General features: G+C 40.6%; 1 protein-coding gene across 3 annotated transcripts in view; it reads left to right on the top strand.

Moving 5' to 3' along the window:
• SMS (spermine synthase) overlaps positions 1 to 24,089 on the top strand; it is a 54,979-nt gene that overhangs the window by 15,949 nt on the left and 14,941 nt on the right. The window contains exons 1-5 of one of the 3 annotated variants that reach the window (XM_042459967.1): positions 1,020 to 1,228; positions 15,264 to 15,384; positions 16,263 to 16,353; positions 18,237 to 18,301; positions 20,966 to 21,141. In XM_042459967.1, coding sequence (XP_042315901.1) covers positions 1,180 to 1,228; positions 15,264 to 15,384; positions 16,263 to 16,353; positions 18,237 to 18,301; positions 20,966 to 21,141 — 502 coding nt within the window. In that variant the 5' untranslated portion in view covers positions 1,020 to 1,179. Of the gene's footprint in view, positions 1 to 1,019; positions 1,229 to 2,124; positions 3,030 to 15,263; positions 15,385 to 16,262; positions 16,354 to 18,236; positions 18,302 to 20,965; positions 21,142 to 24,089 lie in introns of those variants that run through there. The other 2 variants (XM_042459968.1, XM_042459969.1) reach the window with 2 other exon arrangements.

The raw sequence follows: 24,089 nt of genomic DNA, 5'->3' as shown, positions 1-24,089 counted from the left end.
TTTTAGAGTCCGAGTGCCCAAAATGTAACAAAATGTTATTGCAAAGTGCCATGTCCCTCTGGCTTTCTAATAACAAACTCTGGAAAACTCTGTGCTGGGGTGACAACACATGTGCCCAGAGAGAGGGCCCTGAGTGCTACCTCTGGCACGCGCATGCCATAGGTTTGCCATCACTGGCTGAAGTCCTGCAAGCTCAGGCCGTGACCTCCGACTGAGTCCATCCATCTGGCATGCGGTCTCCCTCTCTTTCTGCTGGCCTCCACCTTTTCTATGGTTATTGGCTTTTCTAATTTTTCGTTCCTCCTCATGATGTGGCCAAAATACAACATCCTCAATTTAGGCTGCATCTTTTTTTAATTAATAAATATTTTAATTAAAAAATAATAATCCTTACCCGCCCTGGCTCAGTGCTATGGGATTCTGGGAACTGTAGTTCTGTGAGACATATATAAATTAAAAAAGAATGAAATGTTATTTGTATCCCCCTCTCTGTTAGGATCAAGGCAGCTGACACAATAAAATATACAACAGCATAACAATATAAAACAAAACCATCATCCCTCCCACCAACACAACAAGTAAAATTCCTAACAACAAAATGACAACCAGACTATTTTAAAGCATTCCAACAATCTTAGCAAGTTTAGCCTCCTCCTCTGTTAGAAGGGAAGCTCTGGTGCCCCAAGAAACTACAATTCCCAGGATTCCCAGGCTGGGTTATTGTTATTAATGCAGTGAGGAGGATGCAGCCTTAGTCATGCTGAGAACGGAGGAAGGGTCCTGGGAAAGGAGGACGCGGTGTGTGTGGTCACCCTGAACAACAACAACAACGACAGGCTCCACTCGAGGGAGGCTTCCCTGCGCCTGCAAGGCCCGAGGGGGGCTGTTCCCTCCAAGGCCCCTCCTCTGGGTCAGGGCTCTCCCACTTCGGCGGCAGCAGTGGCAGCCCCGGCCTCCTCCTCCTCCTCCTCCACCTCCACCTCGCGTGCGCAACACACACTCTCACGCTCGCCCTTGCACACTCACACACACACTCTCTCTCTCTCTCTCTCAGGCACACACACACGCAGAGAGAGGCAGAGGCCCCCTCGCGCTCCGAGCCCAGCAGCGAGGTCCCTGGCAGCGCAGTGTCCCCGGCCGCTCCGCTCCACCAGGCATGGCAGAGGGCTCTCCCGCACTATGGCAGCCGCGCGACTCCGCACCCTCGACCTCTCCCTCGGCGCCACAGGTCAGGAGCAGCCCCCCTGGACCCCCGCCTCCGCCACAAGGAGGGAGAGGCTCTCTTCTGGCCCCCGCTGAGCCCAGTCCCTGCCTTCGCCTCCAGAAGGAGGGAAGGGCGCCTTTGGGCATTGCTGTTTCCCTCGCTCCTGAGGCCCTTCCTTCCTTCCTTCCCCTCTTCCTCCTCCAAACTGAAGGAAGACCTCCTTTGGGCACTGCTATTTCTCTTTCCCTTCCCTCATTGCTGTTCTTCTTTCCTGGCATTGATGTTTCTCTCCTCCCCCCCTTCTTCTTCCTCCAAAATGAGGGAAGAGCTTCCCTGGGAATTGCTGTTTCTCTCCTCCCCCCCTTCCTCCTCCTCCAAAATGAGGGAAGACCTCCTTTGGGTATTGCTACTTCCCCTCCCTTCAAAATGAGGGAAGAGCTCTTATGGGTATTGCACTATTGCTCTTTCCCTGCCTCCAAATTGAAGGGACACCTCCTTTGGTCACTGCTGTTTCCCCTCACCCTCTTCTCTCTCGTCCTTCCATCAAAATGAGGGAAGAGGTTGCCTGTTTCTCTTTCCTCTTCCCCTTCCCATCCTTTCTCTTCCTTCTCCAAAATGAGGGAAGAGGGCCCTTGAGCATTGATATTCCTTCTTCTCCAAAATGAGGGAAGAGCTTCCCTGAGAATTGCTGTTTCTCTCACCTATCCTTCCTCTCCCCAGGCCCTTCCTCCTCCTCCAAAAGGAGAGAAGCATTGCTGTTTCCCTCACACCCCCCTCCAGGTCCTCCCTCCCTTCCTCCAAATCGAGGGAAGAGCTTCCTTGGGCATTACTATTTCTCTTTCCCCCTTTCCTTTCCCTCCCTCCCTCATCCTCAAAAGGAGAAAAGGGAGCTTTTGGCCATTGCTGTTTTCCTCGCCGCCCCCCAGGCCCTTCCTTCCTCCTCCCCCAAAATGAGAGGAGCTTTTCTGAACATTGCTATTTCTCCTCACCCCCCTTCCTTCCTTCTCCAAAATCAGAGAAGACCTCCTTTGGCCACTGCTATTTCCCTCATCTCCTGCTCTCTCTCTCTCTCCTTCCTTCCAAATGAGGGGAAAGCTTCCTTGGCATTCCTGTTTTTTAACTCATCCTCCAAAATGAAAGAAGAGCTTCCCTGGACATTGCTGTTTCCCTCCCCTCCTGAACCCCTACCTTCTTCCTCCTTCACCAGAATGAGGGAAGAGCCTCCCCCAGGCATTGCTATTTCCCTCACCCCCTACTCCCCTTTCTTCCTCTTAAGATGAGGGAAGAGCTTCCCTAGGCATTGCTGTTTTCCTTCCCCTCCTCTCCAAAATAATGGAAAAGCTTCCCTGGATATTGCTATTTCCCTCACCCCTTGTTCCTCTTCCTTCCTCCAAAAATGAGAGAAGGGCTGCTCTAGGCATTGCTGTTTCTCTCTGCCCTGGAGAGGCCTTGGCCCTGAGCTGCCCCTCTCCTGCCCTCTTCCAACCCGGGGTCCTCATCACCACAGAGGAGGAGGAGGACCTTCCAGAAAATGTAGGGCATGACCAGACCAAAGATTTTAACCCTCCTCAACACTCCTATAAATAATAGAATTGCATGCATCTGAGTCATGCTCAGAGTGGATGACATTTTGGAATTCCTCTTGCGCAGGGTGACCAGATGTCCTCACCGCAAGGGAGGATGAGGCACCACAAAATGGAGGACCTTCCAGGCCAGTGGAGGACATGACCAAAGAAAAGGCTTAAAAAGAGTCCTGTAAACGCATGCTTCGTAGTAATGATCAGAATGAAGAAGATTTTGGAATTCTTCCTGGACAGAAACAAATGTAGGACTCTTTCTGGAAAAAGAGGACATCTGGTGTACCCAGCTTGCAACCCCTTACCCCCCAAAATGTGGGGAAAACAGTAGCATTAGAGACTTAGCCCGCCCACTGACCCCTTTCAATAGGAATCGTTCCGCACCACTACCTCAGGCTGCATGTTCCTATTTTCCATTTTTAATTATTGTTTATTTTTAACCTTAATCCTTTTCCAACCTTGCAGCTCCTCCCCTTCATTTATGCAGATTTCCTAAAGCCCAGCCTCATCTTCTCTGACCATACAGATTTCTTTGCAAATCTCCCCCCTTTCTTTTTCTTTCCCACCAGACCGCATGTGCATTTTTGCACGCGTCCTTCCTCTTCCCTTTTGCAATCATGCAAGATCCCCTCCATTCATTTCACTGAGCAGATTCCCCAGGCTTTAATAGAATCACGAAAATAAAATAGCAAAGGCTTTCCCTGCTCCATGCTTTTGTGTGTGTACACACATACGTACATACCCCCAAAAAACATACACACACTGTATTTTCATGCCAGTAAATGATTGTAATGTTAGCCTTTGCTTGCTCATTTAAAAAATGTGGTTGGGCTGCTCTTGCACTCCTTGCATGACCTTAATTTGTCCCTCAGGCCTGTGGCTTCATCTCTCCCCTTTCCCTTTCTTTTCCTCTTGGTGGGGAAGGTTCTTCAGCTTATTTATTTCCACCCCCATCCATTAATCATATTATTGTGAAAGAAAGTGATCTGTTATTGGTAAGAAGAAAATCAGGACCGAGGAAGAAAGCTGGAATTAATTGGGTATAGGGGGAGGGAGGTTCACCTGGGTTTCTTTTATGATTTAATTATAATTTTATTGGGGGGGGAGAAGAGGGAGGGAACCTAGCAGGAAGTGCAAGACCAGGAAGTTCCCCTGGTTTAGATGAAGTGGATTGGAAATGCTTCTTGTCATTCTTCTCTACAGTGATCCTTGTTGCTGAAGTTGCAAGGAAAAGACAAAATTAATTGTCCTCATTTTGCAGCCTCCACCTCTCTTTAAGGCATTTTGTTCTTGTTGTATGCCTTCAAGTCCTTTCGTGGTGACTAAGGCAAACCTGTCATGGAGTGTTCTTGGCAAGGTTTGTTCAGAGGGAGTTTGCCATTGCCATCCTCTGAGGCTGAGAGAATGTGACTTGCCTAAGGCCACCGTTTCATGGCTGACCTGGGATTCAAACCCTGGTCTCCAGAATCCTAGTCCAGCACTCAAACCACTAGTGTATGAGACAGAACTAGTTGTGGGGCAAGGGACCATTATTCTCTTTGTCAGGCTAGAGTTAAGAGTACGCATACTGTAGTTGGAAAGCAAAATAGTTTACAACCTCTGTTTCACATCTTCAGTATAGAGAAACATGATCTGCATCCCCACCCGGTCTAAAGGCTTAATATCCAGCCCTCCCTAGAATATTGCATATTCAATTACCTTTGAGGAATGTGACCAACTATCCTTATGCAGTGGACCCTTGTTGTATGCTGGGGTTTGGTTTCAAGATCCCCCATGTATAACAAAATTTGTGTATGCTCAAGTCCCATTACATATCATGACATAGCAAAATGGTGTCCCTTTTAAAAAATGGAAAATCAAGGTTTGATATTTGAAATGTATACCTTTTTTGAACATTTTCAAACCGTGGATGCTTGAATCCGTGTATAAAAAATCCGTGTATAAGAAGGGCTGACTGTATTTTATTATCACAACACGTCTTGTTATGAAGAATTAAGTGGGAGGTACTAGTATGCTATGTGTGTATTGGGCAGAGACACTGTGCATGCCCAGTCCCATTCCCAGTGGTGAAAGCTGGGCTAGTGACCTTTATAGCAATAGGAGGGGTTCAGTGTTTCCTCAAGAGCAGCAAGTTTATTTTTATCTGCGTGGGTGAAGGGGAGCCATTAAGTTAGGTGAAAGCAAAGGGTGCACTCCACTCCTGCAGGCTAAGGATTACATCTGTGTAAACTGAAAGTCAAGAGACCAGTTCTTGCTTCCTCTTTTACTACACCCTCTCACTTGTTTATTTGGAAACAAAAGAGGGACATAGAGGAGCAGCTGTGTGGCAGTGAGCGTCAGTAGCTTGATTTGCCATTTGCCTTCTCTTGTCCAATTGAATTTCTGCAGATCAAGAGGTATACATTTCAACAGTTGTTTGCAGCCAACTGGATCCAGACTTGTAACTGGCAAACATGGTCTTACATTGCTGTGGAATCGGAAGTGGGGCAAATTTTAAAAATCCAAAATCTGCACATAATTGTGATGTGATCACTCTGTGATTTAAAAAAACAAACTATGAAGGTAACTTCATACCAGGTCAAGTGAACTTTAGAGGACTTTTTCTTTCCCAATTTGAACTGCAACACTTATCCCTTATAAGCTTTATGGCAAACTGTTTTCTTAAAAAAAAAAAAAAGGAGAGATTAAGGAGCAGATTTCTGACATACTGTAGTGTGGTTGTGTTCTCTTCAAGGGGAAAATTACACATTTGGGATAGAGCAAACATCTGTTTCAACCTAAGCAGAACTGTGGGTCCCAGTCTTAAGAATATTATACTCATACAATTTAAACTGCACAAGCATTATAATAGAAATAGAGGCTGGTGTTTTAGTTGCACTCACATTAACTTGATAATGTCATCCATAGTACCAAGTGGCCATTCACTTGCATATTGAGAAATCAATGGATGAACCTTACAGCCTTCCTGGACACTATAATCTTAAAGTGGACATTGTTTAACAAGGGAATTTCAGAGGAAAGGCTTCTGTGTGAAACCAATAAATTACACTTCACCAGGAGATTCAGTTCTGTCCCCATGGCTAACATCAAGATAAAGGTTGTTTTATAGTGTGTGTGTATTTATGTATGTAGGTTGGCTGTCGACTTAGAATGACTCTGTGTTGCCTGTCAACTTAGCGTGACTCCATGAATTTCACAGCATTTTCATAGCCAAGAAATACCAGTTCCTTCCTCTGAAATACAGCCTACAGCACCTGGTATGCTTTGGTGGTCTCTCACCAAGCACTAGCCAGGGCTGATCTTACTTAGCTTCCAAGATCAGACAGGATCTGGTGCTTTTAGTTGTGTGCCCTTATGTCATTTCCAAAGTATGGCAACCTTAAGGAGCTATGTTTTAATTGGAACCTACCATTAGTTATCATACTTTGTGCTTAAATACCTTAAAGGCACCAGATTCTAATCTGGTTGTTGTTTTTTGTTTTATTTATTTATCATTTAGTGTGTGCTCTTTCTTGTGCTATGTGAAAGTTATATGCACTATTGTGTTTTAACAGTAAGGCTGCCTGCCTACAGAAAAGCCTATGAATGTTGTTCTATTTAATATATTCATACTTCAACTTCTTTTAAGGCCATCAACTTAAAGGAAATGGTTCTTCCTTCCCATTATCCTCACAACACCCCTAAGAGAGAAACAAAGCTGAAAGAGTGATTATCCCAAGGACACCCACTGGGTTTCATAGCAGAATGGAAATTTGAACCTCAGTTTTTCCAAGCCTGCTCTGACACTCTGGCTACTAATCCAGACTGGCTTGCCTTTTTAACTTTTTGTAGTTTGGTTGTGTTGATATGAACTGATAAGTCACTTCCTACTTCCCTGACCCCATTAAACTTGTTCCTGATTAATACTGGGCCATTGTATTGACATGTAGATATATGAAGTATTTGCTTAGAAAAAAGGAGAATAAATAACGGTCAACTTTGTTCTGAGGAATTTTTGGTTCTGTGGGAGGAGCAGCTTTTAGGAATGTATGTACTCACTTAAATCTGTAAGCTAACTGCCAAAATGGATTGGCAGTGATCTTGCACACAGGCTGATGGGAACTGTAGTCAAAAAAGATTTGTAAGGGCCCAAATTGGGCAATGCTACTTTAGACCCTCATAACGGTAGCATTCCTAGTTCCAGATCCCATAATTACTAATATGGGAATCTGTTTCTTTAGTCCTCAGCCATGTTGGCCAATAGTCTGGGATTTTGGGAGCTGAAGTCCAAAATCTCTTAAAGGGCACAGTTTGGGGACCACTGGACTAAAGACACAGATTCCCATATTAGTAGTTATGGGATCTGGAACTAGGAATGCTACTGTTATGAAGGTCTAAAGTAGCATTGCCCAATTTGGGCTCTTCCAGATGTTCTTGACTACAGTTCCCATCAGCCTGTGTGAGTGTGACAAATTGTCAGATGTTCAGCATTACGGTCCAAAACAGTCCTCTGTCCCAGAGAATTTATAATCAAGACTATGCACCAAGTACCATTTGACACTTGTTTCTTAGGTAGGATTGTAAATTCTCTGGGACAAATTCTTTTAATCTGTAGCTACATTATAGTAGAATATTCCATATTTCTGTATTCTCCCTCCCCCTCCCTTTCTCAACAGTGTCCTTATATTTTAGAAAAGAGTACAGTAATTCTTTAAGATTAAGTAGGAATATCCTAAAAAGTGGAGATGGAAGGGAGGGGCAAGCAAGCCCTATGACAGTGCATGGGTTTCTTCATTACAACCCTGTTGCAATCTAAAATCAAGTTCAGCAAATGTGCTTATGTGTGTTCTGTCTGTACTCTTGGGAGTTAATCCCTCTTGTTCCTTGTTATCATGTGGCACATGTTAGCTTGCCAAATTCTTCTTCTTGCATAAACCTATGTAATCCCATATGCAAAGGTGTTGTGTAGCTGAAAGATAACAAGCAAGTCAAACTAGGCTCCCAGCCTTCTCCATATTGAGTTTGCAGAACAAACAGTGCTGAGTGATAGTCAATCATTCCATATGAAGCATACAGGTATTATCCTAAATAAGTACAGGTATAACTGAATAGGCATGTTTCATTTTTGTTGAGTCATTTTTAAGCCAAAGGCTGCCTGTCTAATATTGCATTATTGCTCTGGTGCCCATTTCTTATTACAGTATATATGTTAGTGTTTTAGAAACAGTAAAGTCATTTTCTTAATAGTAGAATTATAGGCTGTCTCATCAAATTGACAGCGATCTGGATCTGATGTTGCAAAGAGAGTAGTCATTACAACTTGAAAAAGTTGTTAGGCTATATTGGGAGAGAGTGCCTGACTTGAATCTAGGAGCTAGACATATATAGCACTTTCTATTGAGTGTTAACAGGGAAGAATCATTGCCACTTGTAAAATGCATTTACTGTTTCCTCTTTAAAACAAACCAAAAAAGAAAGGACATTGACCAACTTGATTTTATGTCTTTTTAGCTTTACCATCAGGTTGACGAAAACTACTAGTTTGTAGTACCAATCTGGAAAGCTGCTTTTCTGATAGTAGTGGGTTGCTAGTAATGTAGAAACTCCCAGTTATCTAAACAGAATTCAACTGCTTTCATGAAACTAACGTTTCAGTTGGCCACTTCATTTCAAGACTACTAGATTGTAAAACATTTAAAGTGTCTTAGGGCCCAAACAGACAGGCCAAAATAAAGCTGCTTCAGCTCACTTTGGAGGTATGCTGTTTAAATGACACACACATCTAAATAGGCCAGAAACTGCGCCAAAGCTGTGCTCTAGTCCTTAGGACTCGAGCGTGGCTTTGGCACGGCTTCAGGCCCCTTAGGACACATGTAGCATTTAAATAGCATACTTCCAAAGTGACCCAAAATAGCCCTTAGTACCTTCAGACATGCACATTGTTTAAACAGAGAAAAAATTGAACTATTGTGGAACTAGATTTTTGTCCTAGAAAGATTGTTGAGCCTTAGAAATTCACTTATGGGAGTGTAAAAGTTGTTAAAATAGTTTCATAATAGGTAGTAATTTAAAATGGGTCATTTTTTAAATGAAGACATCTATTAATTAAAATCTTTTAACAGAAACTGAATTTTGTAAAGTAAACCTAGAGATAGTTTTCAGTACTGTATTGCAATACAAAGCAAGCCAGTTCAAACACATGTACAGGATTAGGCCCTTGGTCAAGGGAATTAAGTAACAGGCAGGGAAAAGTTTATGCTTAGGAAGAGGCATGAGTACATTTGGCCTTCGAAATATTTTACACTACAGTTTTCACAGTCCCTTAACATTGGCCATGGTGATGTGACTGATGGGAGTTCTGGGCCAAAGCACTTGGCTGACAAAAGCTCGCCACTACTTCTATAGGATTTTCATTTAATTGACTTATTTTAGTATTTTAGAAATTAAAGAGGGAAACGTCCCAGGGGCAGCCAAGTTTATGTAAGCCTGGATACAAACTGGATACTGATCTTCCTTCCCAGAACTGTTATTTGTAAGTCTTTGGAATTGTATTTCTATGCAAATACACACATATAACCACTTAATAGATGCATTAAGCTTGAATTGCACAAAGCTATTGGATTTCAGCTCCCAGAAGTCTCAGTCAACATGGCTAGTGGTCAAAGATTCTGGTATTTGTAGTACAACAACATCCAAGACAGAGGCTTGGGAATCCCACCCATAACAGATACTATCTCAACTGAGGTACATTTGTCCAGTGACACAAACCTTTCATATTGAGTATTCAGACATTTGCTGTCAAACCTCAAGTTGTTGCTCTCACGCAAAGGACTTTGTATGCTGCATATGTTGGTGTTCTTGGAATCCTGTCTTTATATAAAAGGTCCCTGATTGCCTGTGAGATGAGAAAATTTACCTATCGATATTGGGACTGTTAAATTTTATCTCAGGAATATTTACTCCTGATGAGATAGTTTATTCTGGGTGGTTTTACAGAATTTGGAAGAAATGGCCTCCCTGTGTTTATAGTGTGTGTGTGTGTGTGTGTGTGTGTGTGCGCGCACATGGGGGGGACTTAGAGGTCCATAGGCCGTTTGGAACAAACCTTTTTAGGAGGGGGGGCAACACCTCCCACACGTCTTCAAAACCTAAAGGCCTCTAGGAAGTCTGGGGTGAAATTTTGCTGTTTTCTGTTCCCTCCCTGTATAATAATAATAATAATAATAATAATAATAATAATAAATTTTATTTATAGCCCACCTCTCCCTGCAGATCGTATTGCTTGAGCAGGGACTTAGCCAGGATTTTAGGAAGGGAGGGTCCAGACTAAGTGCCACCATTATAATGGGGCTTGGGTGCGGTGGTGCAGCAGCACACAACATTCATTTTTCTAATGGAAGGGGGGGATCCGGACCCCAAGGACCCCCCCCCCTTGGCAACGTCCCTGGCTTGAGGTTTATTCCAGCTTCCTCTTGTCACCACACCCTGTGAAATTTGATCAAAATCTATTGGGGAAATAATGACATTCTAGAGTGTGTAATTAGAGACAGTTTTGTTCCCTTCATAATTAAACATCTAGAAAATTGCATCATTTCCTTTCCTACTGGAAGATAAATTATAAATGTCCATAGCCAGTGGTAGCTGGGGATGTTTAGCCTGGAAAAGAGAAGGTTAAGAGGTGATATGATAGCCCTGTTTAAATATTTGAAGGATGTTATATTGAGGAGGGAGCTGGCTTGTTTTCAGCTGCTCCAGAGACTAGGACCCGGAGCAATGGATGCAAGCTCCAGGAAAAGAGATTCCACCTCAACATTAGGAGGAACTTCTTGACAGTAAGGGCTGTTCGACAGTGGAACAAACTCCCTCAGAGTGTAGTGGAATCTCCTTCCTTGGAGGTCTTTAAGCAGAGGCTGGATGGCCATCTGTCGGGGATGCTTTGATTTAGATTTCCTGCATGGCAGGGGGTTGGACTGGATGGCCCTTGCAGCCTCTTCCAACTCTACAATTCTATGTAGCAAAGTACAATAACATCCAAAATCCACAAAACATACCTATATTGAGCCAACCAAAATGAACAAAATACATGTTGTAAGCTTTTGAAGCTCCACTGGCTTCTCAAAGATGTTTAAAATCATACAGAAGAAAAAAATGACAGTGTTAGTAGTCATAAGCCTGCATTTTGTCAAGATGTTCAAGGCATCTTTCCCTGTGGCAAGGGATGTCTGCTTAAGAGAAATAATGTATTTCATATATCATATAAAAGTCCTAGAGAGAGAGAGAGACGGCACAGAAAAAAATAGTCTGAATTTCTTATTCATCTTTTCTGTTGTCTTTGCAAAAGTATTTATTCCACCCATGATAGGATCAATAATACTGAATATTTTTTGTGCTGAACATCAGATCAACCTGATAAAGGTTGATGACAACAAGAAGCTGGGTGAATGGGTAGGTCTCTGCAAGATCTACACAGCAGGAAAACCTCGCAAAGTTGTGGGCTGCAGTTGTGTGGTTGTGAAAAACTATGGCAAAGAATTGTTATAATACAGTACCATTTTTGCTCCCAACAAAATTAAACATCTAGGGAATTTGCATGTTTTCCTTTCCTACCAGAACATAAATTATAAATTTTCACATCTACCATGTTGAAGTTAAATCCATTTCAGTTACAGGTTGTAACACAACAGAATGGTGAAGGAGTCAAAAATTGCAATGAATACTTATGAAGGGCACTGTATTTTATAGTGTTGCTTATTTTGTTAAGTATTTATCCTTCTGAGCACCTTCCTTCATTGGATATTTTTTTTCTTGTAGTTACATTTTTGAAAACATGTGAGAAACCATTCTTTTGTTGTCTGCTTAGCTTGACTTAATTATGAATTGTTAATAAAAACTGAAAACACAGAAGGACTCATAAGAACAGCACAGAGGAAACTGATAACTAGAGCAAAGTTACAACTGCAACTGTAAATGGGAAGGTTATTTATTTATCATGTTTTTCACTGACCTTCCTCTTGAACTGCGGGAAGCATGCACACTTCATGTCTCCCCACTTCACCAGTTGGAGTTTGAGGGAAACTGGTCAAGCTTAGCTACTTTGGCACATACCTTTAATGACTTTTTAAAGAGCTTAGTCCTGATCTCTCTAAGTTTAGTTCATCACTAGGCCCTACACTCTGTAGCTGAAGCCTTCCTATCTAATTTCACCTTTATCTTATGCTCCAAAAATGAAGAGCATCAGCAGAGCTTAGTAAAATTTATACTTCATGATGAGACTAATTTAAAACAAAGGAATATTCTTCTTTTCTCAGTGATAAAAGGTAGTCAAATTATTACATCCAAACATGAGTTGATAATCGTTGAAAGGCAGTGGCAAATTCCCTCAGAACAAATCTTGCCATGAAAGTTCTGTGATAGGTAAGGGTCCCAATAAATCAGAAATGACTGGAACGTGGGCATACACACACACACACCAGAAAGACTTGTTAAGTACACCTATCTTGGGTAAAACATGGCCTGTATTGAAAAAGTACTCATCAAAATCTATGAGATGTCAAACCATACTGGCTATCTCTTAGCTTCTTGGCTTTTTAAATATTGACACACTGGGACAGAACAGGGATGCCAAAGTACTTGCCTTGAGGTGAAACAAAAGCCAGCTTTTCATGCAGATCACTTTATGATTAAGATCATTGAACAGGTAAAAGCTTATTTGGCTTTGCAAACAATGATCTAATATCCATATGAGTAAGAGTTAATATTTACCCCATAATCTTGTACTTTTTAGTCATTAGCTCCCCAGGTTGCAATTTATACATAATAACAAGAGATTATCTTTGCCATGTTGTGCTGCTTTACTTCCCACATCATTCTCTGCCTCTATCCAAGACTTGGACTGTTTCTCTCTATTAGCCTTCCTCATTCTGAGGAAACATCTGGAGGCTGCATCAGGGAGTTATGGTTCAACAATGGCTGAAGGGATTGAGATAGAGGAAGACTGCTTTGTATTATCATCATCACCTTGGATTACTCACTGAATACAGCCTCAGAAGATGGAGACTATATAAAAGGGATGGGAATTGTGTGGGCGTACAGGTGTTGGAACTGTGCAACTACCCAACATATCCAACAGTAAGGAATACTGGGAGATGCAATCTAACATCATCCAGAGGGCTGCATAAATCCTACTCCTGCTATATATAGATAATGTGAGCAGTCTCCTAGCTACAAATTGCTCAAATCATCCTGTGTACAAATTAGAAAATCCATTAAAATTGCTGGTGAGGAACATTTGCCCTTCAAATGGTTTTGCCTTCATTTCCCAGAAGTCCTAAATGTGGGAGTTGAAGTACAGTAGAAGAATGGAAAGATAAAGTTTTCACATCCTTGATATAAACCAGAGGTGTGCATGCTCCTGAGTTCCAAGGACAGCCCCATCTTATGTTGTAAACCGCTATGATCTATATAGGAATAGCGGTACATAAATAAATTTTCATTCATTCATTCATTCATTCATTCATCACATTTGAGCCCTCTCCAGAGCACCACAGCACACTACTGTCATTTCCACTTCAGGAACTATAAGTGACATTGTGTTAATTCTGATCACCTTGGGGGTGTGTGTCTTTTTTGGGGGGGCAAGATAGCCCTCAAAACATCATTTCAAGGCCCTTTGAAGCGTTTAGGTATGCTGGGGAATTTTGTGGGAAGGGGTGCTGGTGCAGGTCAAGGAGGTTCCCAGGGGCCACATAATCCCCCTCCCCATATAATCCATGGTCTTGTGATCCATGGATGAAATATACAGTGGACCCTTGCCTTACGTGGGGATCCGTTCCGCCCCCTCCCCCCCCCCCCCCGTGTAAGGCAAGTTTTGCCTATGCTGGAGCCCCATTCACATCCGAATGGGACGTGACGCCCCTTGCGCTCCCCATAACTCAAAGCCGTGTATAGTGCACCCGTGTAATACGTGGGCACACTATCATCCTAGATAACCTGTAATACATATCAGGAATTCTATCTGCCCGCTGCTCAGAAGTCACACTGTTAAAGAGTTAGTGTTCGCTGGCAGTGGGTTTGTTTAAAATAGAAGCAAAGACTTTTTATAAAATATGTGATGCTCTGTTACAGATACTTTCTTTATTAGCCTTTGTAAAAGTTATAGTACATTCTTTACATATAGACAGCTCCAGGTTTAACCCTGGGAATCCTAGTGTGAAACCTTGAAGAGTCAACACTGGCATAAAAAGTACTCAGCTTGATTTACCAATCTGATTTGGTAAAAGGTGGCTTTTTTATGTTCTACATTATGTTCTAGGCAATTTGTGGCCCTCCAAATGCAGTTGAACTGGAACATCTCATGCCTTGCCATTGGCTGTGCTGGCTAGGTTTAATAGGAATTGCAGCCTAACAACATCTGGGGCAGTACAAACTGTCCACTATAAGTTAGACAAGTGTTTGCCACTGTTTGTGCATATGCCAGAAAGCCAAAGCTGTCCTTGATGTATATGCACTGTGTGTCTCATGGTTGCTGCAGACAGAGAAGTGTTACATTTCTGTAGTCCAATTCACATATGAAGGAAATATGGATCAACTATATTTGTCATTTTGCTTACAGTGCCAAAAGGCAAAGGTAAACTTTAGCATTAATATTAATTTATATTATGCTTTTCACCCAGTATGGGACTCCATATGCAAAATGGAGACAGAGTTTTTTGGTTCATGTGAAACAATAATAATTATTTCTTCAAAATCTAGACCCTGTCTCATCTCTGCAATCTCTCTGTTCCAACAATTGGACTCAACAGCAAGCCATCCATAATACTAAGATGAGAAGCATTTTCTAAATATATATGAATTAGAGGCTGCTACAGGAAAGACCTTTGTTTTATTGCTGCTAGCTATATATAGCTGGCTAGCAGGAAGTTCATATATCAAACTTTCTACAATGTGGGTAAAATTGTGTTCATTGCAGCTACACATATTGTAGCAGTCACAATATTGTAGCTGGTTTGTTATCATTACCATCATCAATTTGATTTGTATCCTTTCTTCAAAGTAATCCAAGATGATTAATAGCCTACATAAAAGCACAGCTTTAAATAAAAAAATACAGTATCTCAAACCATAAATTGCAAATATCTAATAAAATACAATTAAACTACAATCCAGATAAACAGCAAAAGCAAATAAATATAATGATTTAAGCTCTGACAATCAGTACAGAAATATATTTTTAACTGGCCCCTGAATGACACAAGCATGAAAGACAACCAGATATCTGCCAGAATGGAGTTACAGTGTTTATGTTAAACATAAAATAATTTGATGTTTTTCATTTAGGGAAAGCATTCTGACTAAAAAGTCAAATGTGGTGAAACATAGATCGTCACCCTGCTGGTACTCTCATGTTAAACTCATGATGACTGGTGTAATTCTGTTAAAGGTACCATTTTAGGTGTCTGTGTATTAATTGCTCCTTGGTCTTTCTCTCCCTTTTCATTGCTTAGCTGATTGTAATGCCATTTTTAAAGGTCTACAGCCCATCTTCCAAAAACAGGGAATGACAGAGACTATTCATAACTGGGAAGATCATGGTTACCTAGCAACATATGTCAATAAAAATGGCAGGTAAGTTGGATTTGTATCTGTGATTTGTGAAAAGTGTTATGCTTGATATTCGTCATCCATGTAAAAGAAACTGTTAAGAGTATATGTTCGGCTTCTCGAGAGATAAAAAGACATTCATTCCACTCCCTCAAGAAGTTAATTTGAAATTCCCACAGTAGTGAAAACATGAAAAAGGTTTTTCCCACAACAAAATGAATTCACAGCTGCATGAACTTTATCATATCCAATAAGTAGCTTTTTTGCTGAAATACTGGGCAATCTTGGTGACTGAAAACTTCGGCTATTTTTCTGTTCTAGAATGCTACAGTTATATTTTCAGTGAACAGTGAGATATTGACCCAAGCTATACTAGTATAGACCAGTTTAGCCATGTTACTCTAAAACCAATGCTGCTTTTGTTCATAATTGAGACAGTGGGAAAGCCTGTTAGAGTCAAATTTGCAGGATATGGTTAAGTAACCTCATGCTTAACATTTTTGATACAGTTAAAGATCATCTGTAGACACTTTCAGTTGCATTTCTTCCTCCTGAACTATATTCTAATGTACTGTCATTGACATGTAAAAAATGTAATTCTATGCATGCCTGTGCCATTCCAGTTGAAAGGTGGCTTACTGCAAGATAAAAGGTGAACATGGTTGTCACCTCTCTATTTTTATTTAGCAGTGGAAACTTAAATTCGAAAGAACTGTGCTTCGGTGGTGCAAGGTTTGATATGACCCATCCCCCCAATTTCTGATATTATATATAAAGTGCTTTCCCCCCCTATATACCGTTTGTGGGCATCGAAGATCAGCACCAGAGCACATAGGCAGGAGGAATAACTGAGAACCTTACTTGATCCATTTCTTACAATATTCTTCACTCTTACTGTCTAGTTTTGCCAATTTGAGAATTTATCCTCATGGCTTGGTGTTGGTGGATGTACAAAGCTACAATGATTTGAATGGAGGAGAAGATGCAGACCAGGTAGGTGTATCTTTATACAAACATAGGAATTATTTTTCTTTTAAAAAAGAACTGATTGTCTTCTGTTTTATGCATGTATGAAGTTGGTTTGAATTATCACAGTATAGTAAATTGGGCTTGATTTAGCCATAAAGGTAAATAAATAATGTTTCTCATGCATGAAAAAGTCTACATGAGCCTGAGATTCACAAATATCTCTCGTTTGATAAAGGGGAAAAAGATGTACTATGTATTTCAAACTGGAAACAGTTCCCTGTGATATCCAAACTCATGCAGCTGTAATTTGTTAAGGAGAGGAAGCCAACAATAAATCAATATGCAGAGGAATCTTATAGCACCTTTGAGACTGATTATGCAAAATAAATTTCAGCATAAGCTTTTGTGGATTAGGTCTACTTTCTCAGATGCAAAAAGCTTAAACTACAGCTTTTTTTGTACAGTTTGTCTCAAATGTGTTACAAGACCCCTTTGCATACCGATATTCCAGACTAACAGTTTCTGAATTCTAACAATAAACCAAGCTTGCAGATCTTGGCTTGTTTTGTAATTTGTTTGCAGTAGAAAAAAAAGTGGCATCACACTTTCCAAGGCTTGTAGTTGTCATGTTCTAGAATCTACTTGTTTGTTTTCATGCTTGTTACTTGCTATATTCACTATACAAAGGAAATGAAATAAAAATAAACTCATTGGATGTTTGTCTTAATTTTTTTTAAAAAAAAATTCTTCAGACCTGCTATAAAGAGTGGGATAAGAAGTAACATCTGTCAATAAAAACAGAACACAAAATGTACTAATCTTGTAGGCTTTCCTGAGAACATGCTTATATTGTAACCTATAAATATAATAAACATGAATAATTTGTTCTGTGTAATAAGCAGAACTGGCAAGTTCTCTAGATTTGTTCACACATTCAGTGTATTTTGAAACATAGCTTGCACTAACTAAAGTCAAAAAGAAATTTCACAGTTCATGTATCTCCTGAAGAAGTTTCTAAATAATGGAAGCTTTAGACATAATAAATTTGTTTACTTTAAGGTACACAAGCTTTTTGCTTTTTCTTCTTTTTTTCAAACTTTAGTTATAGTAAACATCTAAACCTTTTGAATGACATAATAAAAACAAGAAATAAGGTTATAAACTTTAACTACAATTTAGTAATATCAATTACTGTAGATTTGGTTCTTTTCCCTGACACAGATGGACATGTAATAGGACACAATATTACTAATTAATCTTTGTTTTAAGTGTCCATAAATATCATAGGTTGTGAAAAAAAAACATTTTCAATATTGTAACTATTTTTAATATATTTTGAGTGCCAGATTTGAAAAATGTGATATAAATGTTCCTTTACAAATTTGATATTTTTATCAATTCAGTTGTTACTTAGTTTTGATTAAGTGCAGACACTGATGTCCCAGTATGATTTCTTTTAGTACTTTTGAACTGATTTTTGTGTTTCAAATCAACAAATTAAAGTGTTTTGAAAGTCTGTTAGAATACTTTAACCCTTTTCTTACTTTTTGCAGGGTAATTCTTTACAAGATCATTTAATTCAGTCATATATTACAGTATAGAAATGTCAAAGCGAGTTGTGAAAAAAGTGCACACGATAGAGTAAATCTGAGTTATTTTTTGAATTAGAACACCAAATTCCTATAAAACCAGGATACATTTTAAAGAAATTTTTATGACTCAGTTTTGCAGGCCTGTGTAATTTATTGGTTAAGTAATTGCTGTGGGCCATGTAGGTGAAAGAGACAGCTTGGTTGAATAAATAAAATAATTCAAATTGTTAACCACCAGTATTAAATTTTAGGTTCATCAGAACTACTAGGTACTCACATTTACCCAATGCATTTTATTCCCCCCCCCCCCCGTAGCTTCTAAACAAGATAGAAGGAAGAATGAAAGAACTGTTTCACAGAAACATCAAACGGGTTAAAAGGTAAGAAATTTTTTATACATATGGCTAGAGCAAGCATGGTATAGTGCTTTAAATGTTGGATTAGAATTCTGGAAAGCAGGGTTTGAATCCTCACTCAGTCATGGAAACCCACTGGTTGACCTTGGACAAGTCACACTTTCTCAGCCTCACAAGAAAGCAATAGCAAACCTCTTCTGAACAAATTTTGCCTAGAAAACCCAGTGGTAGGGTCACCTTAAGGTTGCCCTAAGTTGGAAACAACTTGAAGGCACAGAACAACAATAGTGGGAAAACAAGGGAGAATTTACAGGGGGGTAGGTAGGACAATGGTGTGATGAAGGCCAAATCCCAAATTCAGAGTCATCTTCCTGTGGTAAGGAGGCTAACTTATGTTGGAGGTAGAGGAGGGAAACAGGGCAAATTGGAGTTATGCAAGAGGCAGTCTTCTGCCATTGGGCACACATTTTCTTTAAACATTTCCTGTCCCTATATCCAGCATAGTTTATTTATGTCACACAGGACAGGAAACATACACTTTAAGTAACCAATAAATCAGTCTCCAGTTTCAATGCAGTTTTCTGGTAGGTCAGACAAATGCTGCTGCTTTTGATCAAACTATCTGGCCTCTGCAGATTTTTACATCTGGACAGCCTATAAATGTAATATAAACCTAGTGGAATATATGTTTGTTTAAATACGATCTTCATTTTGGTATATAACCCATTATGATTATACCATATTGTTGGGGAGGTGGCACTGTGGCTAAGACACTGGATTATGCCAGAATTGCAAAATAGTTCATTGTTGTTGACAACCCTATAGTGTTATTATCCATTTTTGTTACTCAGTTTCTTGGGTCCCTTTCACACCAGGTCTCTAGTGTACTAGTCACACTATGCAGTTATAATGCTATATTCTACTTTAATTTTGGGATCCCAGGAGAAAAGCTGTGTATATAGCTTTGGCTTCCTGTGGAAAAATTCTTATAGATGTCTTTAACACTGTGTCCCCCAAGCAGCTTAGACTCTTAGTTCTTTCCTTTCCAATTGACTTGGGACAGATTGTGAACATCTGGATATTGGGCGGAACTCTGAAATTAGATAACGATAAGAAAAGTCATGCTGGATTAGAATGAAGGGCAATCTAGTTGTGGATTTTGTTCCCATAGCAAAATAAAACAAAACAAAAATCCAAACAAACCCACAAGAAGAACATAAGTGCACTTTTGTAGCCTCCTGCTGAAGCAGCTGATGCTTAGACATATGGCCATCAGTAAGCCATAAATGTATCAGTATGTGTTTTTCTGTGTTAAGAATATGTGTAGTTGGGGTGTGTTGGCTTTGTCCAAGTTAAAATTTCTAGCAAGTTGAGAACCACAGACTGATTTTTATAGGCGCGGTACAGAGTGCCAGGAAGAGGCCGCGCTGCAGCAACCAAATTGTGCAGCGCAGCTACGCAAAAAAAAGGACCGCAAAAAAGCGGCTCCTTTTTGCGATGCCTCAAAGAGCTGGTGGTGGTGTGATCATGTCGCTGCTGCGTGGCTTCATCTGGAGGCCACACAGCAGTGACGTCATCGCTACATGCGCCATCTAGTCAGCGCCGCACAGCAAGAACACCCTCGTCATGTGTGAGGAGTGAGGGGAGTGTGGGTGGCGCGCCCCTCACACATGATGAGGGCGTCCTTCAGGACCTGTCTGTACCAGGCCATAGGCCCTATACAGACAGGCCAAAATAAAGCTGCTTCAGGTCACTTAGGACTGGAGCATGGCTTTGGTGCGGCTTCTGGACTCTTAGGACGCATGTATCATTTAAATAGCATACCTCCAAAGTGACTCAAAGCAGCTTTATTTTGGCCTGTCTGTATCAGGCCATAGTCAACTAATTTGAGCCTTGGTTTTGATTTGGTCAGGTACTGCCCTCTAGTGTTTTACAAGTAGCATGTTATAGAACTGTTGTTAAGTCACAACTGAGTTTTTAGGAAGCCAGGATCAGGTGCTCATTGTTGTGTGCCTTCAAGTCATTACCGATTTATGGGGACCCTAAGTCGGACTGGCAAAACAACCCCTGAGTGTTCTTTGCCTAAGAAAACCCTATGAAATTCATGGGGTTGCATAAGTTGACAGGTGACTTAAAGATGCACACACACACAAGGGGGTTGTCATTGCCTTCATTTGAAGCTGAGAGTGTAGGACAGGATGTAAAGGCACAGATATCCACCATTCTTTAGTAATGATTAGACAGTTCATATCCAGGCTATAAAACAACAACTTCCATATTCACATACCAAACTGGGAAATGTGTTTATGAAATCAATTTGGGCAGAGCTTTCAGGCTGATAATTCTAAAATATACAGTTTGCTTGCATTTATGCTGTATCAGAGAATGCTAGAAATAACCTTAGTCAAAAAACCCTTTGTGTGTTTCTTATCTCATATTCATTTGTGCTAAAAACATTTTTAGTCACCAACTGAATTTCACAGTGCTGTAAATATACAGACATCCGTTATCTGACATTAAAATGTGTAAAATACAGATTGGTTATTTGGAACTTCAGGAAAATATATACAAGTTCCTCTAGGAAGTTATCAGTTTAAGGAAGTACTGTTCATTTTTCTAATTTGAACAAATTTAAATCAGTGTTGTTGTTTTTGTATCTGTGTCTTTTCTTTGTCTATTTTTTCTCAGGTTGCCAGCCATTGTGAGAGGTGATACTATTGACAGATATTGGCCCACAGCAGATGGACGATTGGTGGAATATGATATAGATGAAGTTGTTTATGATGAAGAATCAGCTTATCAAAATATTAAAATTTTACATTCGAAACAATTTGGAAATATTCTTATCCTCAGTGGGGATGTTAGTAAGTACTGTAGTCTTTACAATATATTGTCAGTTGCAACAGAGTCAGTTCACATGTTGTGACACTCCTAAGCCAAATCTAAAATATGAATTGTGATTTGCTAAATGCTTGAAACTTGTCCCTCTCCTTTGTGGAGGGCAGTCTTGGGTAGGTGACAAAGCCAAGCTATTTCTTAAGTTCCTAGATAGCAGTATTTGGATAAAAAAGCATGCAGACCTGCCAGAGAACTTTTGAGTTTCTTCTTGTTCCTTAATTCCTTTGTAAACTGTGACCTATGGTATACAAAAAGCAGTTTGAGATTCTAAATAGGTCTCCCTATTAGGCCATCCATTATTGTAAAGCAGGTTCTTTTTGAGGCAGGGTAACAATACTGGAGTTATAGTGCTAATGATAGTTATTTCTTGTGTTTTTACTGCATTTTTTTTAAAAATTCAACCTTGTTAGGCAAAAGTAGCAGATAAGATTCAGTTGATTATTGAATTCAAGCTTTCATTGTATTAGAAACAGATATCCTAGACATATCATTCAAATATTAGGTGTATTAAAATACAGTATATGAATAAAGATTATGGATATGAAGAGACAATTTAGACATTTCTAATAGGAATGCTGGTGTCTTGTGGGTCATGTATGACTTGAAGGCCCATGATTATGGGCTTCCTACTGTCTTCTTGTGTCCCTAAATTTGTCATTGATCTTTTAGTGCAGTGACAAGGTAAGCAGAATAAACTGAATCATTCCCAAAAGTCTTGAAATTGTTTAGTGTGTAAAATAACAGATTTCAAAGCCACTTTGACTATTTCAAACTGTTTGGAATAAATTAAAAAGTAGTTTCTGTTTAAAAATTGTATACTCAGCTATGGGTGAGAGGCAGGAGGGCTCATTTCCTTAAAATTAAACACTACTGTATATACTCGTGTATAAATTGACCTCATGTATAAGCTGAGGGCAGTTTTGGGGGCCAAAATCATGGATTTTGATATGACCCGTGGATAAGTCACTCCCTTGGAGTGTGGTGGAGTCTCCTTCCTTAGAGGTCTTCTAACAGAGGCTGGATGGCCAACTGTCTGGGATGCTTTGATTGTGATTTCCTGCATGGTAGGGGGGTTGGACTGGGTGGCCCTTGCGGTCTCTTCCAACTCTACGATTCTATGATTCTATGTTAAGTCAAGGGTCAAACACTGGGGCATGTTACAAAAGATCTAAACGGGGAAACAAAGCACCACTTTCCTCCCTGCATCTCCCTCTCTGGACCTCTATCAAGGGCCACAGTCTCGGCATGGAAAATGAAACAAACCTGGTCTCTCTCTCTCTCTCTCTCTCTCTCTCCCCCCCCCCCCCCTTTACCACCAACATTTCCAAGGCTCATCGCTTGCAAAACGGGGTAGAACTCCCCCCCTTCTCTTTACCAAAAGCATCTCCAAGACTCCTGGCTTCCAAAATGGGTTACAAACCTCTCCCTTTCTATCTTCCCTTCACCCCCAGGATTTTCAGGCTCATGGCTTGCAAAATGGGGTACAGACCTCTCTCTTTCACTCTTCTCTTCACCCCAGGATTTCCAAGGCTCATGGTTTGCAAAAGGGGGGACAGACCTCTCTCTTTCTCTCTTCTCTTCAGCCCCAGGATTTCCAAGGTTCATGGCTTGCAAAGTGGGGGACAGACCACTCTCTCTTCCCTTCACTCCCAGGAGTTCCAAGGTTCATGGCTTGCAAAGTGGGGTACAAACCTCTCTCTCTCTCTCTTTCTTCCCTTCACCCCAGGATTTCCAGGCTCATGGCTTGCAAAACGGGGTACAACCCCCCTCTATTTTCCCTTCACCCCCAGGATTTCCAAGGTTCATGGGTTGCAAAGCAAGAGACAGACCTCTCTCTCTCTTCCCTTCACCCCCAGGAGTTCCAAGGCTCATGGCTTGCAAAACGGGATATAAGCTTGGGCATACTCTCTCTCTCTGGCCCTTGTCTAAGCAGCTGTTTGTTCGCTCTGGCTACGAGGGAAGGCTGAGGAATAACACGAGAAGGAGAGAGAGAGAGAGAGAGAGAGAGAGAGAGAGAGAGCTGTTTAAAGATCCCTGGCTACAGAGGAAGGCGGGCACTTCTTTTAGGACCTTTATAAGCAGTATTAACCTATTGCCCCATATATACGTCTACCCATGATTTTGGAGTCCATTTTGGGGCATAAATTTCTCAATGTATAGTCGAGTATATACAGTAAATATTGTCTGACATTTGAGACAAAGACAATACTGAGAATTTTGGTTGACTAGATGAGCAAACATGGGCCCTATACAGACAGGCCAGAATAAAGCTGCTTCAGGCCACTTTGGAGATATGGTGTTTCAATGATGCATGCGTCCTAAGAGTCAGGAAGCTGCACCAAAGCTGCACTCCAGCTCTTAGGACTGGAGCGTGGCTTTGGTGCAGCTACTGGACTCTTAGGACACATGTATCTTTTAAATAACATTCTTGCAAAGTGACTCGAAGCAGCTTTATTTTGGCCTGTCTGTATCATGCCTTGGTGATGCATGCTGTTTGTTTGCTTCCACTTGATTTTTATTGCTTGTTGGAGTAGTTAAGCAAAGCACGGGCTTCTATTCATGATTTGTTTAGCATTACATCTGAACCGTTTTCATCATCTTGTTTCTCCTAACAAGTCAGAATTATAAACCAGGATTTGTTCTTGACTTTTGATTCAGGCTTGTTAATGGAAATCTACTTGTCAATGTCATTCTTTCATTTGTTTAGCCATCCTGCCAAATGGAAGCAAAAGAGCAGTATGTATTAACGCAATTGCCTGTTCTCAGTAAGCCAGAATTCACAACAATTCAGTTTTTTATTATTTTATTATTCAATTTATATACCATCTTTCTCCCAAGAATCTGACTCAAAATAACTTTCAGCCTACCGTCCAATATTCCTTTTCTGTCCTTGTTTATGATATCTCTATTCGAC

The sequence above is a fragment of the Sceloporus undulatus genome, chromosome 3, assembly GCF_019175285.1.
Source record: "Sceloporus undulatus isolate JIND9_A2432 ecotype Alabama chromosome 3, SceUnd_v1.1, whole genome shotgun sequence".
Classification (NCBI taxonomy): Eukaryota; Metazoa; Chordata; class Lepidosauria; order Squamata; family Phrynosomatidae; genus Sceloporus; species Sceloporus undulatus.
The sequence above is the reverse complement of the archived record's forward strand: the minus strand, read 5'-3'. Positions and strand labels throughout refer to the sequence as shown.